Below are 20,293 nucleotides of genomic sequence, written 5' to 3'. Positions count from 1 at the left end.
AAAAAAAAAAAATAAAGTCGCGAAGTTCTCATGATGTCTTACCCCTGAGGGATTTTGTTGGGCCGCATTCATCATAGCTTCCTAAGTTGGACAGCCTGGCATCAGACCTCATTTTCATGAAAGCAGATTAGTTTGGCATTCCAGGTTTTGTCCTGCGTGTGGTCGCTCATTGGTATTCCTGCTCCCTTTCTCTTCTCTCTCCTTCCCTTGGGTCAGTTGTCTTGCCTATTGGGCAGTACCTAGAGGCAGCACTTCGCAACTTTTACGTGTAAAGAGGGGTTGTTTAGGGATCTGGCTAAGGGGTCCCACATTTCTGGCCAGTCCCAGGCTTGTTGCGGTTCTTCTGACACACTTTGGGTTCAGAGTGGGGAGAGGATCTATGTGCAAGATTTGGAGGCGGTGTCCTGTTTTTTTTTTTTTTTTTTTTTTTGATCAGATGGGGTTTTGATTTTTTTTTTTTTTTTTTTTTTTTTTTTTTGAGTGTGCCCGAGGGCTGGATAATCTCGCCTGTAAAATGAGCAGCTTCCCACAACTTCTACGCCAGAGACACGTTGTGCAGTAGCCAGGTCAGGATCCTCTGTGGGGCGGGGCTAAAGCTGGGGGCGGGGCGCTGCGACCGTGAGCGTGCGCCGTCGGGGTGCGCCGGTCTCAGGTAAGGACCTGGCTGTGTGTCCAGGGCTGTCGGGTCCCCAGCGTGGGGCGCGTGGGGTCTTGTGTGACATTCTTGGGTCGGGGAGGATTCGAGCGTGACTGTCCCGCTGGTGCAGGGGCGCGGGGCAGGCGCGAGCGTTTCCGGGTCGCCGAGCGCCGCGGCGCCTGCTGGGACCTGGACCCAGAGTAGGGCCGGGCGCTCGCTTTTGGAGCCATCCCGGGCAGCAGCCCCAGGGCGCAGCGCTGCTCGCTAGACCGCCGGCTTCCCTCCCCCGGGGTCCGTCCTGGAGGTCACGCCAGGCTGCATCACCTGCGCCCGGCCGGCTTCCCTTCCCCGGGTCAAGTGTGGAGGACACACGGGGCTGCTTCCCCTGCGTTACAGCCTGTGCAAGACGGCCCCGTGGTCTTTGGTCTCCCTGGGCCGTCTTGTCTGGTCAGGTGTGCCCCAATGACTAACGGACTTTATTATTAAGTGGAACCCTCCCCATGAGCCTTGGAATGTAACAAGTCCATCTGTTCTTTTTTTTTTTTTAAGAAAGTAAATATTGCATTACACACATTTGAACTATTTGAAACCTTAGCATCGCTCTTTAGCAATCAAAAAAGATTTTACTCAGATTAAGCTATGGAAGAGGCTGCCTAACTGGGCAGATCTGCCGTGTTCTCTCCTCGCCTCAGCCCTGGAACATTAAAAACAGCTCTGAGAACTTGGTGCTGAACATGACTGTCCACGATGCAGATTACTGCCCTTTCTGCCCTACCCCCAGTTATATGTGAGTTTATTTGCTTCGTTTTTAAAATGAGGGTAATAAAGTTTAAGTCTTTTGGTCCCCGAGTGATCCCATTATTAACTTGAAAAAGGAACATCGGAGGAGGGACACTTGGTAACATAGTCCAAGGCTAATAATCCTTACAATTAATTACCTTCACGCTTAGGTATCTTGAAAGAGAGATAATAGAAGATGGAGGGACCCCATCATTATTATACAACAGAAGACAGTGGGAAAATACAGAACGAGATAAAAAGATTAGTGGTTTTTTTTTTTAAGTTATAGAGAAACAGAGCAAAAACTTGGCTACTCTCATATATTCAGCAAGCCAAATTCCTATTTGCTGTATACCTTTCTTCAAAGACACTTCCCGATGAGTGCTGGATATTGAACTCGAGACTCCTGCTAAAAGCTCAACACTAACACCCCTTTCTTGATTCATTTTTTTCCATATGGGGCGGGGTGGGAGAATTATTCGTTACTGTAGTTTTACCATTTCCACCCACTCAGCTACCCCTTCATGGGTCAGGAACTTATATAAAAACTGGAATGGCTTCAAAGGACTGGATTACTGGGGTATCCACGCTAGGCTTGCTGAATCAAAATCTGGGGAGTGGGAAGCAAAGTGCAGATTTAGGGATGCTTTGGGCGTGGTGCAGTTGAAGTGTTCCAACACTCAATAGAGTCGTGCCTAAGGGACAGGACCTGATTAGTTTATGGTCTGGTTTCACATCCATCTAGCAAAGACACGAACTGTGTACTCACTAACAGAATAACCTCCCTCTTGTTTCCAGAACGGCCTTCAATGCTATTCCTGTTATTAGGTTTCATTTTAATCCCTAGGTCAGCTAAAAAGTTCATCTAACCTACTTCCCCATTCTGTATCAGAGACACTAAAAAGCCTTAGTCCCTCCAGTTTTGCTTTGCAAAAAAAGGTTTAAGTCTTCTCAGAATTTCTGTGCTTTTTATCCTGTCTTGGGTTCTTGGTTTATCACATTCCTAAGGCATGGAGATTGGAACCTGTATGGAGGAATTTCTACACCAAATGTACCTAACTTTTGGGTTTCATACATAAAGCATTGAGCTGGGCAGTGGTCGGGCACACCTTTAATCCCAGCACTCAGGGAGCAGAGGCAGGCGGATCTCTGGTGTGGGAAGTCCTTCTGTATGTGTTGCTTTTATTAGTCAATGAATAAAGAAGCGGGCTTGGCCTGTAATAGGGCAGAGTAGCTAGGCAGGGAAAAATAAACTGAATGCTGGGAGAAAGAAGGCAGAGTCCCAAGATGCCATGTAGCTGCCAGAGGGGAAAAGATATAAGCTGCCAGTTGGAACCTTGCCGGTAGACCATGAGCCTCGTGGTAAAATATAAAATAATGGAAATGGTTAAATTAAGCTAGCAATACACTTAAGCTATTGGCTAAGCAGTGTTTTAATTAACATAGTTTCTGAGTGATTATTTTGGGAGTCTGGGCTGCTGGGAAACAAACAAGCAGCCTCCTACTACAGATCTCAGTGAGTTCCAGGACAGCCTGGTCTACAGGAGTTCCAGGTCAGGCTCCATAGCTACAGAGAAACCCTGTCTTGAAAAAACCAAAACCAACAACAACAACAACAACAACAAAAAAAAAAACCCCAACCAAACAAAAAGCACTGAACCTGAGGGTGGGGGTCTTTATAGATGTGATTACAGAAGTTTAAAAGTTCATGTTGTTAACTTTAGGATGACTCGAACCATGGAACCGCTGGCAAGGAAGATCTTTAAAGGAGTTTTAGCAGCTGAACTTGTGGGTGTTTTTGGAGCTTATGTTTTGTTTAAAAAGATGAACTCAAGCCAAGGTAAACACAGTTCAGTGGTTAATCTAGCTGGGTATGTACGATATGCTCGGTGCATTTCTGGGCAAAATGTTTTTTTAGATTGAAGCTATTAGACATTTTAATGGGCGAGGTGCTGGGAGAGCAAGGTGTTTGTTATTGTAGAGTAGGCAACTCACACCCGACTTGCAGACTAGGAGCCAGCGTTTTGCTGGGGAAGGTAGAACAAGTGTCCCTGCTCTGGCTCAGCATGGGATGGCTCTGCAGAAGTGAGCGGATGGAGGCAGCCTGGCCTGCATTTTACTTGTTTGGTAATCCTAGGAAGAGGTGACACTGACCCTAGGCCACAGAACTGCTTCTCAGCATTAGCAGCAGCACTGGAACCGTCTTCCCTGCTGTTCCTGAAGACAGTGGAGTAATTTGTTATTGGCTTTTATGATTAGTGTTATTACTTCCTTCTCCAACTAAAGCAGGGAACAGCCCCGGTGCAGTGATTTATTCTTAAAGCTAGTCATTGTTCGTCCTCAAAGTACTTAATTAGGACACTGTGTCCAGGGTGCTACTGATGTTCCTAGTCTTTAAAGGAATATGAGTATAAAGGCTGTATTTTAAGATGAATGTATTTTATATCTTATTCTACAAGATTTAGTTCTTAGATTAGCAGAGGGACCTTAATACAAAATTCTAAGACACTAATATACTAAATTGTGGCTCAATAGGTTACTAAAATGACTTTTTTTTTTTAAATGTCAGATTTCAGGCAAACAATGAGCAAGACATTCCCCTTCATCTTGGAAGGTATGTTTTTCTTCAAGTAAAAATTCATGTGCAAAACAGCCTGTAAATTCTGTGGTACTTTTACAACTTTGGACTAAATGCCTTTGTGGTCAGTTTCCAACACTAGCGGCCTCCTGAGAGCACAGTAAGGACTCACCCAGTTACTTAGGACAGTTAGCTTTGGGCTTCATTCTCGTTACTTCTTCTGTTGAACCCCAGGCTTTACAAATGCTGGGCAAGCCTTCCATCAGAGATATACGCCCCACCCGACAGGAGCCTTTCAATGGTTAAGAATAGATTCCAGAATGAGACCTAGGATGGCGGTGGACATAACCATGGGTGGCTTAAGGCTACTGCTAGGAAAGACTTTTCCTCAGGCTCTGCTTCTCTGTGGAAAGAGCTCATGCCTACCTCATGACAGTTAAGGCTGGACAGGACACCGTCACACTTACCTAAGCCAAGCATCCACCCAGTGGCCCAACAAGCAGCTCATTGCTGTTCGGGGCTTGCCTGTGAACAAGGAGCCCTGCTGCCCCTTCGTCTTGTTATGGAAGTAGTTTTTCAATATAAGTTTAACTCTTTGTATGACTTTATACATGACAGCATTTCGTTTCTATAGTTTATTACAAATCCATGGAACAGTCTGGAATGTATGGAGTGAGAGAGAAAGATCAAGAAAAGTGGTTGGATAGCAAGAATTAAGGGTGAGTAGAATCTTCATTTATTATTCACTCCGAAGCACTCATTTCCTCTGCTTTTTGGATTTTTGAGGGATTTTCATCTTCCTTTTGAAATTTTTCTTTTTCTTGATGATGCTTTTCACATCTCTGTTGTGCAGCCAATCATCACGCTCAGCTTCCCACTTGAGCTGTTTGAAGCCTTGGAGGGGAGATGAAAGATGAGTCCATGTCACCGTGGGCTCGACTCTCACAGACGGTCCTCCCGAGCGGGACTGCATCTTAGGGCCATGGCCTGTGCTCGCCCACCCCCCCCCTCCCCCGCTGTGGAAACCCGCTGTTGGGTGCTCTCCTGTGTTTTCTAACATGAGAATTTGACAAATGAAACAGTATGGGAGGTCTTATACTGAAAAGATTTTTCTTTTCTATTTTTATGAAAAATAGAAACTAATAACATCAGAAATTTAAAAGTGTCTTCAAGCATATAAGAGTAAACCTTTAGCCAAGTCAAAATAAAAGACTGACTCTCCAAGAAAAAAACGTTTTGAGTCTGTAGTCTTTTTGTGTGGTTTAAATGTCTTGCTATGTGACAAGCAAGTTTTCTGCCACCTAGGGACATCTACAGGGAAATACCACTTACAACACTTGACTAACAAGGCAACCTGGTAGTGTACACTTATAATCCTATTGCTTGCAAGGTGGAGAATCAAGCTCTCAAGGCCAGCCTGAGCTACTGAGTGAGTTTAAGGAAGCCTGGGTTACACCCAACCCCACAGGGGGGGTGGGGAGTGGATCAATTTACTTACTTGCATTGTCTTTGTTAGCCATGGCGTTCATGCCAATATTATCAAACTTGGATCCCATGTTTTCATCCAACAGATGCCCAAACTTAAAAGGGAGAAAAAAAAAAGAAACAGTGAGGAAGGTTAGGAGAAAACTTGAAAAGAATGTAAACAGCTAGTCATCGCGTTAGCTACCTCCTCAGCAGAGACAAACAGGCTGGAGTCATCCAATCTTTTCTTCTTTTTCTTTGATCCTAAAAAAAAAAATTGTGTGTAGGTTATTCAAAGTGTGTGCCTATTTTTCAGATTTGGTTGCTGTTCAGGATTTATCCTCAGAAGAAACCAACAGTAACGCTCAGGATTAAAATTCCACAGGTGACATGGATGGAGTTCGTAATATGTGAAGCAAACTATACATTATAATTCAGGTCTTATTCTTTGGACTTGAAAAGCTGACTGACAATATGTTTATTGCGCTATCAATAAATGTTTGTTTATGCTACTAAAAATAAAATATCTAATAAAACTCACCTATAGTTTAATCTATAAGCTAAAGTGTAGAACAGTTAGCGCTCACATATAACTGGACTCTATAAACATGACTGAAAAGACCATCTGGAGATACTTATTGTGAGAGGGAGGAACTTGAGACAAAACTGGGATGCATATGAGAAACAGGTTTTCATGTTAAAAAACTATTTATCCACCTTTCGTGGCTGGGGAGATGGTTTAATGGGCACACTAGCCTTACAAGTGTGTCGGTCAGGGTCCAGATCTCAGAAGTCTTGTAAAAACCTACTGCAGTGGCTGTAATCTCAGTGATGGTGAGGTAGGAGGCAGAGACAGGCGGGTGCCTAGGATCTCCTGGAGCAGTTAGCCTGGCCTATCTGGTGAAATCCCAAGCCTACGAGAAACCTTTGTCTCAAACAGAAGATGGAAGATGCCTGAGGACTGATACTTTAAGAAAAAAAACCTTTTAAATGGTATCAAACCAACTTTTAAACATATATTTCCCAAAATAGTAACTGGTAATACTTTTCACGTGGCAGATGCTATGATTTGAAGAGATTTAAATGCATTTTCTTACCTTGAAACGACCCAGCAAAGTCAATATTATCTTCATTCTTTCTCTTGCTCTTTTTAGTATTGGCTTTGGAGTCGACTTCATCAAATTCTGTTACCCAAGAAAGTTTACTATTAAGCCATTTTAAAAATAAGCCTGGAAAATACCAATTCAATGTATGCTACAGTCTAGTACAATAGTGCGGCCTGGTATGTCTGTTCCATGTGGGTTCACAGCTCTCCAGTCCCAACAGAATGGGCCTGGAGGATACAGGATGCTCCAGTCTCTAAGAGTGCCTGATGTAGTTTGCAAGAACGTAATTTACTCAATGGCCATTAGTAAGACTAAACACTTCCGTAACTAAGAAATATTTGCTGCTGAGGTCCATAAGATGCAAAGCCGGGCACACTATTGGGCGGTGAAAGGACAAGAGGAACCGCAGTCCACACACACCTGTGGCCGCTCCCCTACATCTGTAGTTTCCATTTTTCACCCATTCCACCGTGCTATACGACGATATGAATAGACAGCTCATCACTCCTCCTTTCCTTCTTCAGGAGTGCTGAGGCTCTGAAATGGACCTCACACAGTCTAGGACGCACTCTACCACTGAGCCCCACCACCAGCCCCGTATACTAATGTCGAACAGAGGCCACAATACAGCTCAACTGAAACTGTTATGGAGATGTTGTTGGTTAAAGCAACAACACTGACATGTGTCTTACTTAGATATAGAAACCTATATTTAAAAAAAAACTACTTGTCTAGGAATTAACAAGAAAGCTACATAATTTGTGGTTTATTTATTTTTGTTTTTCAAGAAAGGGTTTCTCTGTGTAGCCCTGGCTGGCCTCGAACCCCCAGAGATCTACCTGCCTCTGCCTCCCAAGAACTGGGATTAAAGGTGTGCGCCACCACCCCTCGGCAGTTTATTTATTTTTAAACGTATACTGGATTACCTTCAATTTCATCATCTGACACATCCATGAATGTTCCTCCATCTTCATCAATTTCAAAGTCTTCATCATTCATACTTCCCAGGGAAACTTCATCATCATCCAGGTCACCAACCTCATCGTCACTACTCTCAGAATCTTCCAAGTTCTCCTTAGTTCCTTTCGTTTTTTTCATATTGCTAGAAAAACAAACAAACAAACTCCACACTTGTAAAGGAAGGCAGGGTTTTCTAAAGTGTGCTCAGGACACTAAGATATACTGTTCAACTATGTAAAAGAATTACAGACTGCTCAAGGCATTCTAAAGTTCCAGAATAAAAGTCCCTAGCCCAGGTGAATTTCCCTTATGGATCAAGTAATTTCTATGGTCTTCTGGTGTAATAAGCAATAATTTATGAAATACTGGAAAAACAGGAAAGAGAAGGTTGAGTTTTACCTGGCAAAATCAATATCGTCCTTTCCAGGCGTGAAGCAGTTATCGTCTTCCAGTGTGTCTGCCCGAGAACAATACACAAATTATGAGACAAAGGACAAGAGCGATACACATTATACCCCGTCAACTGCGAGGGCGAGTCAGCATGTCATACAGCAGAATGCTGTCATTAGCACTCTGCTGGCGTGTCTCACACAGGCCTAGGAGCTCAATGAAATCTCTAAAATGACAAAAAGACAACTTTTGTGTTTACTGTTTTACTAAGCATAGGATGTGACGGTGATACCATTTCACTTGATTCCATTTCAGTTAAAAATTCTCAAGCTCTACGGATTATAAAGATGGAAACGATCAAGCAGCAGACCATTGCTACTAACAGAATTAGGAGATTATGAACAATAAAAAGTCTGTCTCATCACAGACTTGGTCTTAGGAAGGAAACACTCTTCTTGCAAATAGAATTTTTTTACATATTGTTCAAAGCATAATATATTTTCCAAGAATAAAATATGAGCAAGTTACTACATGCTATTTCTCAATCTTCCACTATAATCTGCAGATCAATGATTTCTAAAAACTAAGTTCACCAATGTTCTACATTTTATTAATAGTAATACTTTTATAAATTGAGTCAACAAAAACAAATTACCAATCATCTCTTCAAATTCTTCATCATCAACATCTTCTATGCTGTTTTCATCTGTACTGTGCTTCTGTTTCTCTTTAACAACCGCAGCTTTCTTATAATACCTAAGTAAAATGCATATTACATATCTGCATAATTCATGACTAAAGACAAATAACTCTAAAAGTGTGTTACTGGATACTCAAATGAGTCAAATTTGTATTCAATATAAAAAGTGTTTTGAGTTAAACAAAATAGCTGTAAAGTTCTGAAATGTGAAGCCTAATCATTTGCTTTACGGGGTCTCACCATGTGACCTAAGCTGGTTTGCACAGACAATCCTGCCTTTGCCCTGAGTGCAGGAATTACAGCTATCCGCCACCTTTGCCCTGAGTGCAGTGATTACAGTTCTCAGCCGCCATGCCCTTTTCTAGCTGGTTCTTCAAACTCATCTTTGTGGCATCAGAGGGTAAAGGTGTATGTAGAATGTCGCCTAGCCTGAACAAGGCCCTGAATCTTATCGCCACAAGCCACAAACAATAACCTCAACGCTCATTGTCTAAGCATGAAAATAGAGTGGTTCCTTGTGACCTCAAACCCTAACAGTTCATCAGCTCACCCATGTCACAGTAAACCCAACATCTCCCAGACGGCATCACACCCACTGTGAAATTATTCACACTTAAGTTTTTTTTTTTTATAAAGCAATTTAAATTTAACTAACTAGTCAACCAGATAAAGACACTAAAAGCAGCAGCAGTGATTTCTGAGCTCACTACAGCTTCACAGTGCACTTCATCAGTTCTACCTGAAGAGTCAAGGTCCAGATAATATCTCCTGAGTTACTGCTGTACTAAACTCACAGATGAAGGCTATGAAGGAATCACTACTTAATACGAAAAAGAAACCAGGTGTGATAGCATGTTTATAATCATGTCTGGGAGACGGAGGCAGGAGGATCACAAGTTGGAAGCCAGCTTAGGCAATACAGTTTCGAAGAAACGAAAGCCTAAAGTTTCACAAAGTCAGATTCAGAAACCAAATTTATATACTCCATTATTAAAATCCCCAAGCTGACCAATTTCACTAAGATTCTGAGGAGTAGTAGAATCAGTAAATTTCCTTTGAAAAGAAATGGACATATAACCTGATCTTTTCATAACTGTCCAATATCAATAAAGCACTGTATCCCATATTAACATTCAGACATTCCCCAAGGATGCTGTACCACCTTACCTGTAGAAAAACACTTCATCCACTGGGATCTGGCTCTCTTCTTTTGCAAGGAACTCTTTACTATTCACTGCAGAAACAAGACATCTTATTATGACCATTTCCCTGTGCCGCTCCAGCTCCCGGGCTATAGCTAGCACACTGGCAGAGTGAAATCTTAAAAAGATGACAATGGTGGAAAGAGGTCCAGCAGTGTAGTAGGGAAGAACAGGCAAAGCCGGGCGGTGGTGGCACATGTCTTTAATCCCAGCACTTGGGAGGCAGAGGCAGGCGGATCTCTGTGAGTTTGAGGCCAGTATGGTCTATAAGAGCTAGATCCAGGACAGGCTCCAAAGCCACAGAGAAACCTTGTCTCGAAAAACAAAACAAACAAACAAACAAAAAAGGGGGAAGAGCAGGCAGAGCATAGGCACAGCAGAAAATGTATTCTCTTATTATTCTCCAACTGTACTCAAGGCACAAGTTTCAAGAGAAACAGACATTATTTGAAAAGATTTATTTATATGTATGCGTGTGGGCATGGGCATGAGACTGCACAGGTGTTAGATCTCCCTAGAGCTGACGCTACAGGTAGTCACAGATGAGATACCCAGTGTGGGCACTGAGAACCAAACCTGGGGCCTCTCCCAGAGCAGCAAGTACTCCTGGCCACTGAAGGCTTCAAGGAGTTCGGAAGTTGCTAACCCTACTTGTTTTGCTTTTGAGACAGGGCCCTCTATAGCTCAGGCTGGCCTTAACCTCAGTGTAGTAACTGAGGGTGACCCTAATTCCTGATCCTCCTGCCTCTACCACTCACAGGCAGGATTATAGCATAATCTGGTTGTCTTAGAAGAAAAGTACAATAATGCTTCTAATTCTAAAGACAGGAAGTAATCATTAACAGAACTTTTCATAATTTTACTTAATTCTTCAGACACTAACAAAGAATTGAAAAATAAAAGTTTTTTTTCTATAGAACTAAAATTTCTGACTTGATTTAAAGATTAGGCTTACAATTCTCATTTCATCTGAGTAATCCTATCAACATTTCTAGATTTCTGAGATGTTGGTGGAAAATAACTAGAACTTCTACGGTAATCCTAATTTCTAAGCAAGATGAGGGCGACACGTGGTGTGTGAAGAAATGTCCTCTCTGAATAGAGAAGATCAGTACCAAATACAGGACACCACCCACACCGACAACGCTCCGTGTGGAAAAGTCAGCTGTGCATTTTTGCTTTCCTCAGCCAGTACTAAGTACTAGGAGAGTCTGAGATGGTCTGAACAGCAGCTGATATGAATTATACATGCGGGATTACTGACAAAGCTATGTGATAAGAGCAAGACAGAACGGTGTAACTGTTAAGGCTGGGGAATGGCTGTCAGAGGGCTGCTAATTTCATTCACTTTGGATATGCTTGAACTTTTTAATATGATAAAGTGAGTCAAAGAATATAATTTGTGTTGCACTATCTTTTGTATCCTTTTGGTTTCAAGTGCCCCAGCTCAGTGCTTACCTGCAAGATTACGGACGTCCTTTATAAAATGCTTCCTTTTCGGCTGCATCACGACACTGTCGGTATTTTCTGGAATGTAAATCACAGCAGTCTGATGTAGTTGTAGATTCATTCACTCACTAAACGAAAGTTGTTAACTGGAGCGTACCTTTGCCTTTGTGTAGCTTTGGGTTTCGGTATACAAATCGATCCAAGAACCTCATGAGTGTGAAATCCTGTAGTGGGTCCCCTGAATATTGAATAAAATTTCCCTGAAAGGTGGGAAAATGGGGAAGAATTTATGGGTCTAGTAAAAGAAATAAATAAATAGGCTACATATCCAAATAAGAAAACCAGGAAAGCATAAGCTGCAGTTCTTCACATCCGAGGTGCATAGGAACAATAACCCTTCAGATAGTCTTCTCACGTACACCATAGTAAAAAACTAAACACACACACATTCTATTATGCACTGGTAGTTTTGTAGGCATTATTTATAATGTAGACCATGTAAGCATGATGAGACCCAAACACTGAAAAAGTCAGCCAGGGATCAGAGGAGAACAACCTTCTCCAAATGGGCCAGCTCGTAGCAAGTAGCTGCAGTGGCTGATGTGCTATATTTCCCCTCCCCCAGAGCAGGAAGTTCTCTGTCATTGTTCTCTGTATTAAAGAAGTCACTGGTCCTCAACAATGGCAGAAAATATCAGATTCTACATGTCGGGGAAACTGTGCCATCAATTACTGATGATCAAAACTACAATACTTACATATTTTAAAGAGTATTTTAGACTCACCTCAAGGATAGTCTTAGCAAAAAGGGCCACAGAAGGGTGGAAATGCTCAGATAACTATAAAGAAAAAATGTGAATGTCATTATTCCTATGGTCAATATTTAGCAAAATTACAGGTTATTTGAGAAAAATTTAGGGAACTGAAACTTAACCTAATACATAAAAAAGTGATTCTCAAACATTTGGGTTTCCAAATCACAAGTACACTTAAAAATCTGAGATTTTAAGAGCTTCCACCTAAATGGGTTATTTTTACATTTACTTTATTAGAAATTACAACAGGAAATTTTTAAATGATTATAGTTCAATGAAATTAATAAATCCAGGAGCCGGAGAGATGGCTTAGCAGGTCAGAGTGCTGATGCTCTTGCAGAGGTCCTGGGTTCAGGTCCCAGCACCCACATGGCTGGTGACTCATTACTGCCTGTAACTCCAGTTCCTTCTGACTTCCTTGGGAACCAGGTATGCACGTAGGTAGACTTATATACATGTAAGCAAAATACTCATATGCATAAATTGAAATAATCCATAATATACACACTAGATATTTATGTAAACATGTTCATGAAAAATAAGTATTTTTTTCAGAACAAAAACTATAAAATTAAGAAGCATTAACTCATTTTGGAAATAATAGTTAACTACTATTTTTACTATTATTTCCACTTTGGAAATAATAGTTAACTACTATTTTTGTGTTTACTAAGAAGAACAAAATGCATTTTAAAATCTTTTCCTGAATTCCATACTATTTGAACATATATGAAGAGAATCTAGCCTCAAACAGATCTATGGTTGAAAATGAATTTATCAAGTCTTTCACCTGCATGTAGATTTCCTTCTGGGATGTTATACTGAAAGGGAAATTAACTGCAGAGTAGAATCAGCCATACCAACTGGCCTTGGGCATTTGTTACTTAAGTTAGCTGGTCTACCAAGAACGTAGACCTTACCGACATATGAATGCGCAACACTGTACACTGGTCATTTGAAAAACACTGGATGAGTTGGCAGCTTCTTCAAACTACACAAAATTTCACTGTTGGTGTAATCACTAATTTTATCAGCAAACTTTGCACAGAGGTTTGATCCCATGGGATTACTTGTGGAAGCCTAACGTTTCATCTTTTAAGAGTGAATTCTGTCACTTACAACAAATACTATTAGTTGTTTTGCCTGAAGCAAAAAAAAAAAAAATCAATTACTTCATTTACAGGCAAATGTGTCTCAGAGTACACAGCTTGCCCGTCAGTCTATCAGGAAGCAGCTACAAGGGACCAGAACAGCTGACCAAGATCTACCTTGGACACAGTTTGACCTTCACCCTCAGGTGTACAGCAGGAGTGGGTAGCCATATCCACAGGGAACACCGGCATGTATTTCAGGTCAAGATAATGAAAGCAATATTTGCTTTATTATTCTCAAGTGATACTGGCTTTCCCCTCTCCTTTTATACTCCAAGTACAAGCAGAGAAAAATATAACGAAATTTAATGGCTACAAACACAGGTGGGTGTCACCATCTTTAACTATCAGGGCACTAGCAGTGCACCCCATCTTCTGTTTGTATCACCTGTGCTACAGTTAGCGTATTGACAAAGAAGATGACACCCTGTTATTACCAGGACAGGAGCTGTGATCTCGGGGCCTCAATGGAGTAGTGTGAGGCTCTGTGGTCACACTGAGCAATTAGGTGCAATGCAACAATCTATGCTCTTAATTGTAAGCCAGGTATGGCATTTTTATTTACATGCCTATCAGATGTTCTGTAAAATAAACATACAACACTATATTTTGTTCATGTGAAATTTCACATTAATTCTATCACTTGCAAGAAAAGTTTCAATGTGTTATAAGGCATGAAAGCAAGATTATGTGCCACAAACAAATGAAAAGGTAGACGGCATTATTTTACCTTTCTGAGCTCCCAAAGACTTGTGTTTTCAGCTCCACAGAACAGAGGATTTCTACTGAATGGATCGTATGTCTTTAACAGCTTGCTACCTAAGAATAAAGTATTTTTGAAAAGCTTTACTCCTAGCTGAAGAAGACACTACAAACAATTATAACCAACATTTTCACAGACAGACCAATCTTCAAAACTGTTAGTAGTTCAGTAATCTAATCTTAGATTAAAAAAATGCAAAGTCTCTAAACTTTGTAACATACTGGCCCTGACTGCAGAATGATCAATCTCCACAGTAGTATTTAAGCAGCCAGAGAAAGTGCTAAGAAAACAAAGTCATGAACAGTAAGATGGAAATAAAAGACCTACAGAGACAAGTGTAGCGTATTTAGTGCTGCAGTTTTCCAAATCCTCGCTACTAAACTACATTCAGGAATCTTTTTCTTGGAATAGATTTGCATGTTTGCAGAAACCCAGAGATAAAAGAGATTAAATATTCCTTTTCCATTCTACTTGTATTTATTGTGTGTGTATGTGTGGGAGTGTGGATGAGTGTGCAAGTGCCACTGGACGTGTGGGAGTGCGTATGAGTGTGCAAGTGCCACTGGATGTGTGGGAGTGTGGATGAGTGTGCAAGTGCCACTGGACGTGTGGGAGTGTGGATGAGTGTGCAAGTGCCACTGGATGTGTGGGAGTGTATGAGTGTGCAAGTGCCACTGGATGTGGAGACCAGAAGACAATTTTCAGAAACCAGGTCTCCTTCCAGTACAAAAAGTGCGTCCCAGGGATTGGAATTAGGCCATAAGACATGGCAGCAAATGCCTTTCCTTTTCCTTGGTGAGTTTATCTCACTGGCCCTAGAAATTAGCATTTTAAGCATGATTTTTGAAATACACTATTAATTGTGTAGCCCTTACAAATGCTCTCCATCCTCATAAAAGATGACAGTTTGTGCTTTAAATAGGTAAATCCTTCCTGATAACTACCAGCATCTCTTTAATATATCTGGAACAGAAATTTAAAGCTGAATTACTTTAGCCATGAACCACCCCCACCCCTCAAAAAAAAAAATCTAAAAAAACGAGTCTGGCACTGTTTTCTTCAGTCTAAGGCTAGGGTTTTTCTTTTTGGCCTCAGATAAAAAGAATGCATCTCTAAGTTTTCTCTTGGCTCTAATATTCTATTAACAGACTTCTCTTCCTCTGGTGTGCATGTACAGATAGAAATCCCTCTAAGGCTTCTATTTCCCAGAAAGTTTTCTATCATAAAACCTTGCTTTAAAGGGCTTGAGAGGTGGCTCAGCACTTAAGAGCACTGGCTGCTCTTCCAGAGGACCTGGGTTCGATTCCTAGCACCTACAACTGCCTGCAATTCCAGTTCCAGGGTATCCACTGCTTTCTTCTCACTTCCTGGTCAGTAGGCACGCATGTGCGCATAGACATATACACACAGACACATGAAATAAAACATTTAAAACAAAACCTTGCTTAAAGAAACTGCAAAGGGTGAATATCATGGCCACAAAAAAATCGAGAAAGGTCACAGAGATCGGATCAACTACAGTTCCATTCAGAAATCCAACCTCTCGTGAGCCACGCGTGGGTGTCTGCATGTGCTCTGCCTGAGGGGCCTCACTGGCATAAACTCCCATTTGAAACCAGAAGAAATGACTCACAGCGCATCGAGCATTTCATTGTTTTGTCCACCTAATTTCCACAGCTCTAAAAGGCATCTGCTTTGATTTCAAATATTTATTTAAATCATGTAGTTCTGTTAATAAAAATTATCTGTGATTTCCTACTATTAAAATTTTATGGTTGTAAATGTAGTTCAGTCATATAATGCTTGCTCAGTACACCCAAAGTCTATGGGTTCCACCTCCAGCATGTCCTCTCTCTCTCTCTCACACACACATACACACAAATGCACACGCACTCGCTCAACTATGAAGGTGAAAGGAAACTTATTCCTTCATTTAGCTAAAGCCCCTCACCCTTCAGGTTGTCAAAGTGCACCCAGGAAGCGGTCTTGGGTTTCTCGGCTTCTGTGTTGCCTGCAGTCCCGGTGTCTTCGGCTCCGACTTCCTTCACTGCATCAACTGCTGTTTCTTTGTCTGCGTCAGTGAACTTTTCTACATCACTGTCATCTCTCACGTCAACAAAGTTTTCTTCATCGGATTCCTAACAAAATGCATCAAGGGCTGTTAACTAACAGGAGCTGCAGCAAAGCTGCATTCATCTACGTGATGTAGTCTCAGAGAAGACTCTCTTAAGGCAATTCTGGTAATGCGTGAAAACACCAACCAAGGAAAATCAAGGTCAGAACGCTGCTCGCAATGAAAAAGGAAGATTATATTCTTTCTTCCTCAGCACAAGAGAGTCAGATTCTGAACCAGAGTTTAGAACTGAGCCCTCAAATGTTTTCTGTGTTGTAAATAATAGGGGTAGATGTTATTACTATTTACTTCCCTTCCTTTCTTTCTTTTCTCTCTTTCTCTCTCTCTCTCTTTCTTTTTTCTGAGACAGGGTTTCTCTGTAGCTTTGGAGCCTGTCCTGGAACTAGCACTTGTAGACCAGGCTGGACTTGAACTCACAGAGCTCCCTCCATTTTCCTCTGCCTCCCGAGTGCTGGGATTAAAGGTGTGCACCACCACGGCCTGGCTTTTATTTCCATTTCATAACTGAGGAAACATGCTGAAAAGTTCTATTTGCTTTATAATCACCCATAACTACCTCATGATTGCAATTTCTATTGTAGTGCAGCTTACTATGCAATAAATAGGGGAGTCAAGCAACCTGCCCTTCTAGCTAGCTATACCCCAGGCAGTGAAATCTAGCTCTATCCAGTTTTAGAACTCATACTCTCTCCAGAGAAATGACATTACCATCAGTAAAGAAAAGCACCCCCCACGCCAGCCCCCCCAGGGTCAAGAAGCAGTAAAAACCATACCGGATGATCATCCAGTTGGCTTCTTAAATCTGGTTTTGCTTTAAGGATCTCCGACACAAGATACAGGGCCCCGCAGATGAACGGCGGCATCTGAGTGCAGGTAACCTGAAGCAATCGTTTCACAAATGCCTTCACCCGGCGCAATACGATGTCCGCTTTCAGAGATTTGTAGATGAGGTTAAGAAACATCGCTTGCTTCGAACATGTTGTCAACCCTGGATCCAACATCTTTCTGCAACATGAAACCAAGGTCAAACGTTCAATCATAGGATCATCTTCACATCCAGGGGTCACAGTTTAGAGACTTCATGACCAATTTTAACAATCTCATCTTCGTTAGGGATACATTTCTTGCTTATGTTAGAATAAGAGACTATTTATTTCTGCCTTCTCAGATAAAATGCAAATCAATGACCCCAAGAGAAAGAACACAAAGGAGAGAAGTCACGAGCCCCTTGTTTTGTGACTGTTCTCTAATTGTTATACCTAATTGTGTAGTTTTTATATAGATAAGAGCCCCACCTGAAAGGTTAACAGAAGCCAAACAATAAAATCTGATACTCATTCAATCTGCTTTTAATCAGTTCTTGGAAGGCAGAGGCAGGCCGCTCTCATGGAGTTCTAGGCTAGCCTGATTCCACAGCAAATTCAAGGCAAGCCAGGGCCACACAGCAGGTTTCCACGCATTCATAGACCACAGTGCTATGCGCTTACCTGTATAATGCTGTATAATACCGATCGGATAGCGTCTGCTGAGAATTCATTACTTGGAAAAGCAGCATTAAAGCCTGCACACTGGTACTGAAATTTACAACATGCAACACTTTGAATAAAGTGTCCACCTGCTCCCTCACTCTGTCGTCACCCGTCTGGGAATAAGGGTATGCCCTGTTCACTCCTGTTAGAATGGCGCTGAGCATTTTTGATTCAATGTCTTTCTTCTTGATACAAGTCCGAAAGAAACAAAAATAAAGAGTTATCAATTTGTTAGCCAACTCACTTTCTTCATGGGAGAGGACCATTTGGTTTAAAAAGCAAATCGCATAATACTGAGCTTTGGCGCTGATATTGGACCGAAAGAGCAGCCGTTCTATTTCTCCGCACACGACCCCTTTCATGTTGGGATGCTTCCGCAGTAACACCTCTAACAGATGGGATGCTTTCGTGGCGATCTTGTTCTGAGGGTCTCCCAGCTTGTTTACCACCTGAACCAGAAGAGCCTTCTCCTCCTCAGGCTTATCGCACAGCAGCTCGTGAGCAGCCACGAGGGCCCGGGTCCGAGTGGTGACCAGGGAATCGTGACTTAGAGTTTCTAGGACCTGCACGAACTCCGCTACTAGCTGCTTCAGCTGGTGTTCATAATACCACAGGATGAGCCTTCGATCTCTCGAGTCCTTGTTGCCGCTGGACAGCTCCTCCAGTCTGTGCAAAGGATGCTGGCTGAAGGCCCGCAGCTTCCGACTGTCCGGCAGCAGGTCTGTAATGAGTAGCTCCTTGAATGTATCCAGAGCCTGGAGGCACTGCTGCTTGCTGCCCTTCTTCTTCACGAGGCCCAGGAGGGTTTCTACAAACTGGAGCGTGTGCACAGCGTCATCCTGGATCAGGAGGATCATGGCCGCCATCCTGTCACCTAGTGTCCCTGACGACACAATTGCCTTCATCCAGGTGGAAGAGCCTCCCTTTTGATTACTGGTCTTATTTTTGAATAAGCTGACTTCGTGCTCATACAGCTTCTGAGCCAGGGCTTTGTATTTCGCCACCACATCGCGAGGCTGGGGCTCCGAAGAGCAGTCGTTGCTGCACTCCATGTCATACCACTTGCCTCCAGGCTTCAGTAACAACGTCTGCCGCTCAAGAAATTCGAAGATGTCGGGTTGTTTATCTTTCTTGAGTGTAGGGATAGCACTGCTATCAGAATGCTGTTCTGGCGCACTCTGACTTTTCACCTTCTTTTCTGATGTATTTTTACTTTCTATTGCTTTTTGTTTTTTATTTTCTACCTTCTGTATTTTTGCTTCCTTTTTGCTATCATTTTCTTTTTCATCTGGCTCATCCTCTTCAATCAAAGACTTTGCGTATTTGGCCAAGTTAAGATTTTGGATAAATGCCTCCAATTCACCTTGCTGAAGATCGTCAATTGTTCCTTTTTTGCCTCCATCCACCACTTCCTCATTTTCGTCCAAAGTAGCCAGCATAAGGTAATCTTGCTGCAGAAACAGAAAAAACGTTAAAACTATACCACAAACCCAGAACTGCAGGAAGAACTTCATCACAATTGGATTAATACACCACTGCCTGGGAAAGTCACAGATAGCCAACAAGAAAGTGTGCCGAGGACATGTAGACTATAGGAAAAGAAGGTTCTCAGAGAAAAGATGCTCACGCTGACAGCCACAGAAATCCAATGAAAATTGCAATGACACATGCATTTGTAACGTATCAGGTGAGCAAAGGCAAAAGTTTATGTGGGAGGGCATGGGGTTCAGCAGGTCAAGTCCTTGCCAAGCAAGAACAGCCACCGGAGTTCGATTCCAGGAATCCACATAAAGGGGAGAATCGACTCCACAAAGTTGTCCTTTGATTTCCATACACGAGTACCACCGAACATACAGCACTCCCTCCATTAATAAATAAAAAAAACACTTTACGAGTAGCGCAGGTACGAAAAGGCGCTTCCCTCAAAGGCTATTGTAAACTTGCAGGTCCTTTTGGCAACTTCAATCCAACCGATAAGGCATTTCTCTTTTAACCCGGCAGATTCGGATTAGGCATACTCTAGCGTTCCAAAGTTAAGTCCACGAGGTTGGGACAAGTAAGTTAGTTTTCTCCTACCTGAAAGGCGTAACAAGCTCGTCCACAAGTCAAGAAAGCATAGGCCGGGCGGTGGTGGCACACACCTTTAATCCTAGCACTCGGGAGGCAGAGGCAGGCGGATCTCTGGGAGTTCGAGGCCAGCCTGGTCTACAAGAGCTAGTTCCAGGACAGGCTCCAAAGCCACAGAGAAACTCTGTCCCGAGGGGAAAAAAGGCATAAACCCAGGAGAAAACATGCAATCCGGCTACTTTTATTCTACCGAAGAGCAGCTAAAGGCGTGGGAAGCGCTCAGAACAAGTCGGAGGCTGGGCTGCGGGTCCTACACTCCAGGCAGCCGTGCGCATCCCCTTCCCCGGAGCCTGCGGCTGGTACCTTGGTGCCTCCGAGGCGTAACACCTCCTCCAGAGAGAAGCTATCCTTGGCCTCATCGCTATCTTCCTCGTCTTCCTCCTCCGGAACTTCTGTCACCGCTTTGGGTCGCCAGGGCTGCTTGGCGTGGAACTCTAAAGATCCCCGGCCCGCCGACATCGCTGGCAGAACACGCGAGCGCAGCCCTCAACTCACTGTCCCTTTCCGG

At 42.6% G+C, this 20,293-nt stretch overlaps 2 protein-coding genes across 5 annotated transcripts; one reads left to right on the top strand and one right to left on the bottom strand.

Annotated features, from left to right (window-relative positions):
• The first annotated feature begins 565 nt into the window (after window positions 1-565).
• On the top strand, window positions 566-6,005 carry LOC106144151 (protein CEBPZOS). Of its 4 annotated transcripts, none has more exons than XM_013351356.2 (5): window positions 566-652; window positions 3,142-3,257; window positions 3,987-4,031; window positions 4,630-4,714; window positions 5,776-6,005. In XM_013351356.2, exons 2-4 carry the CDS (start codon window positions 3,143-3,145, stop codon window positions 4,710-4,712), a joined length of 243 nt encoding a protein of 80 aa, XP_013206810.1. In that variant the 5' UTR covers window positions 566-652; window position 3,142; the 3' UTR covers window positions 4,713-4,714; window positions 5,776-6,005. The 4 variants fall into 4 exon arrangements, with proteins under 4 accessions (XP_013206810.1, XP_013206811.1, XP_026641793.1 ...); XM_013351357.2 differs by lacking the exon at window positions 5,776-6,005 and adding an exon at window positions 4,849-5,465 and having other exon boundaries at window positions 576-652; XM_026785992.1 differs by lacking the exon at window positions 566-652 and adding an exon at window positions 1,231-1,424.
• Cebpz (CCAAT enhancer binding protein zeta) lies at window positions 4,600-20,293 on the bottom strand. Its single transcript, XM_005360776.3, has 16 exons — window positions 20,089-20,293; window positions 17,617-19,109; window positions 16,903-17,134; window positions 15,947-16,133; window positions 13,963-14,051; window positions 12,052-12,105; window positions 11,424-11,526; window positions 11,276-11,344; window positions 9,783-9,849; window positions 8,571-8,671; window positions 7,925-7,982; window positions 7,492-7,667; window positions 6,557-6,643; window positions 5,665-5,723; window positions 5,494-5,575; window positions 4,600-4,889 (listed from the first exon to the last, which is right to left on the bottom strand). Exons 1-16 carry the CDS (start codon window positions 20,242-20,244, stop codon window positions 4,753-4,755), a joined length of 3,150 nt encoding a protein of 1,049 aa, XP_005360833.1. The 5' UTR covers window positions 20,245-20,293; the 3' UTR covers window positions 4,600-4,752.

Source organism: Microtus ochrogaster, linkage group LG3 (genome assembly GCF_000317375.1).
Source record: "Microtus ochrogaster isolate Prairie Vole_2 linkage group LG3, MicOch1.0, whole genome shotgun sequence".
NCBI lineage: Eukaryota > Metazoa > Chordata > Mammalia > Rodentia > Cricetidae > Microtus > Microtus ochrogaster.
The sequence above is the reverse complement of the archived record's forward strand: the minus strand, read 5'-3'. Positions and strand labels throughout refer to the sequence as shown.

What these genes read in the sequence shown, in the direction of transcription:
- LOC106144151 (XM_026785992.1), top strand. Translation starts at nt 1,372, where the DNA reads ATGACTGTCCACGATGCAGATTACTGCCCTTTCTGCCCTACCCCCAGT. An exon ending in TGCCCTACCCCCAGTTATAT is followed by an intron (nt 1,425 to 3,141) that starts GTGAGTTTATTT and finishes TGTTAACTTTAG; the next exon opens with GATGACTCGAACCATGGAAC. An exon ending in AAAGATGAACTCAAGCCAAG is followed by an intron (nt 3,258 to 3,986) that starts GTAAACACAGTT and finishes TTTAAATGTCAG; the next exon opens with ATTTCAGGCAAACAATGAGC.
- Cebpz (XM_005360776.3), bottom strand. Translation starts at nt 20,244, where the DNA reads ATGTCGGCGGGCCGGGGATCTTTAGAGTTCCACGCCAAGCAGCCCTGG. An exon ending in AAAGCTACACAAAGGCAAAG is followed by an intron (nt 11,345 to 11,423) that starts GTACGCTCCAGT and finishes TTTACATTCCAG; the next exon opens with AAAATACCGACAGTGTCGTG. An exon ending in GGACGTCCGTAATCTTGCAG is followed by an intron (nt 9,850 to 11,275) that starts GTAAGCACTGAG and finishes TTGTTTCTGCAG; the next exon opens with TGAATAGTAAAGAGTTCCTT.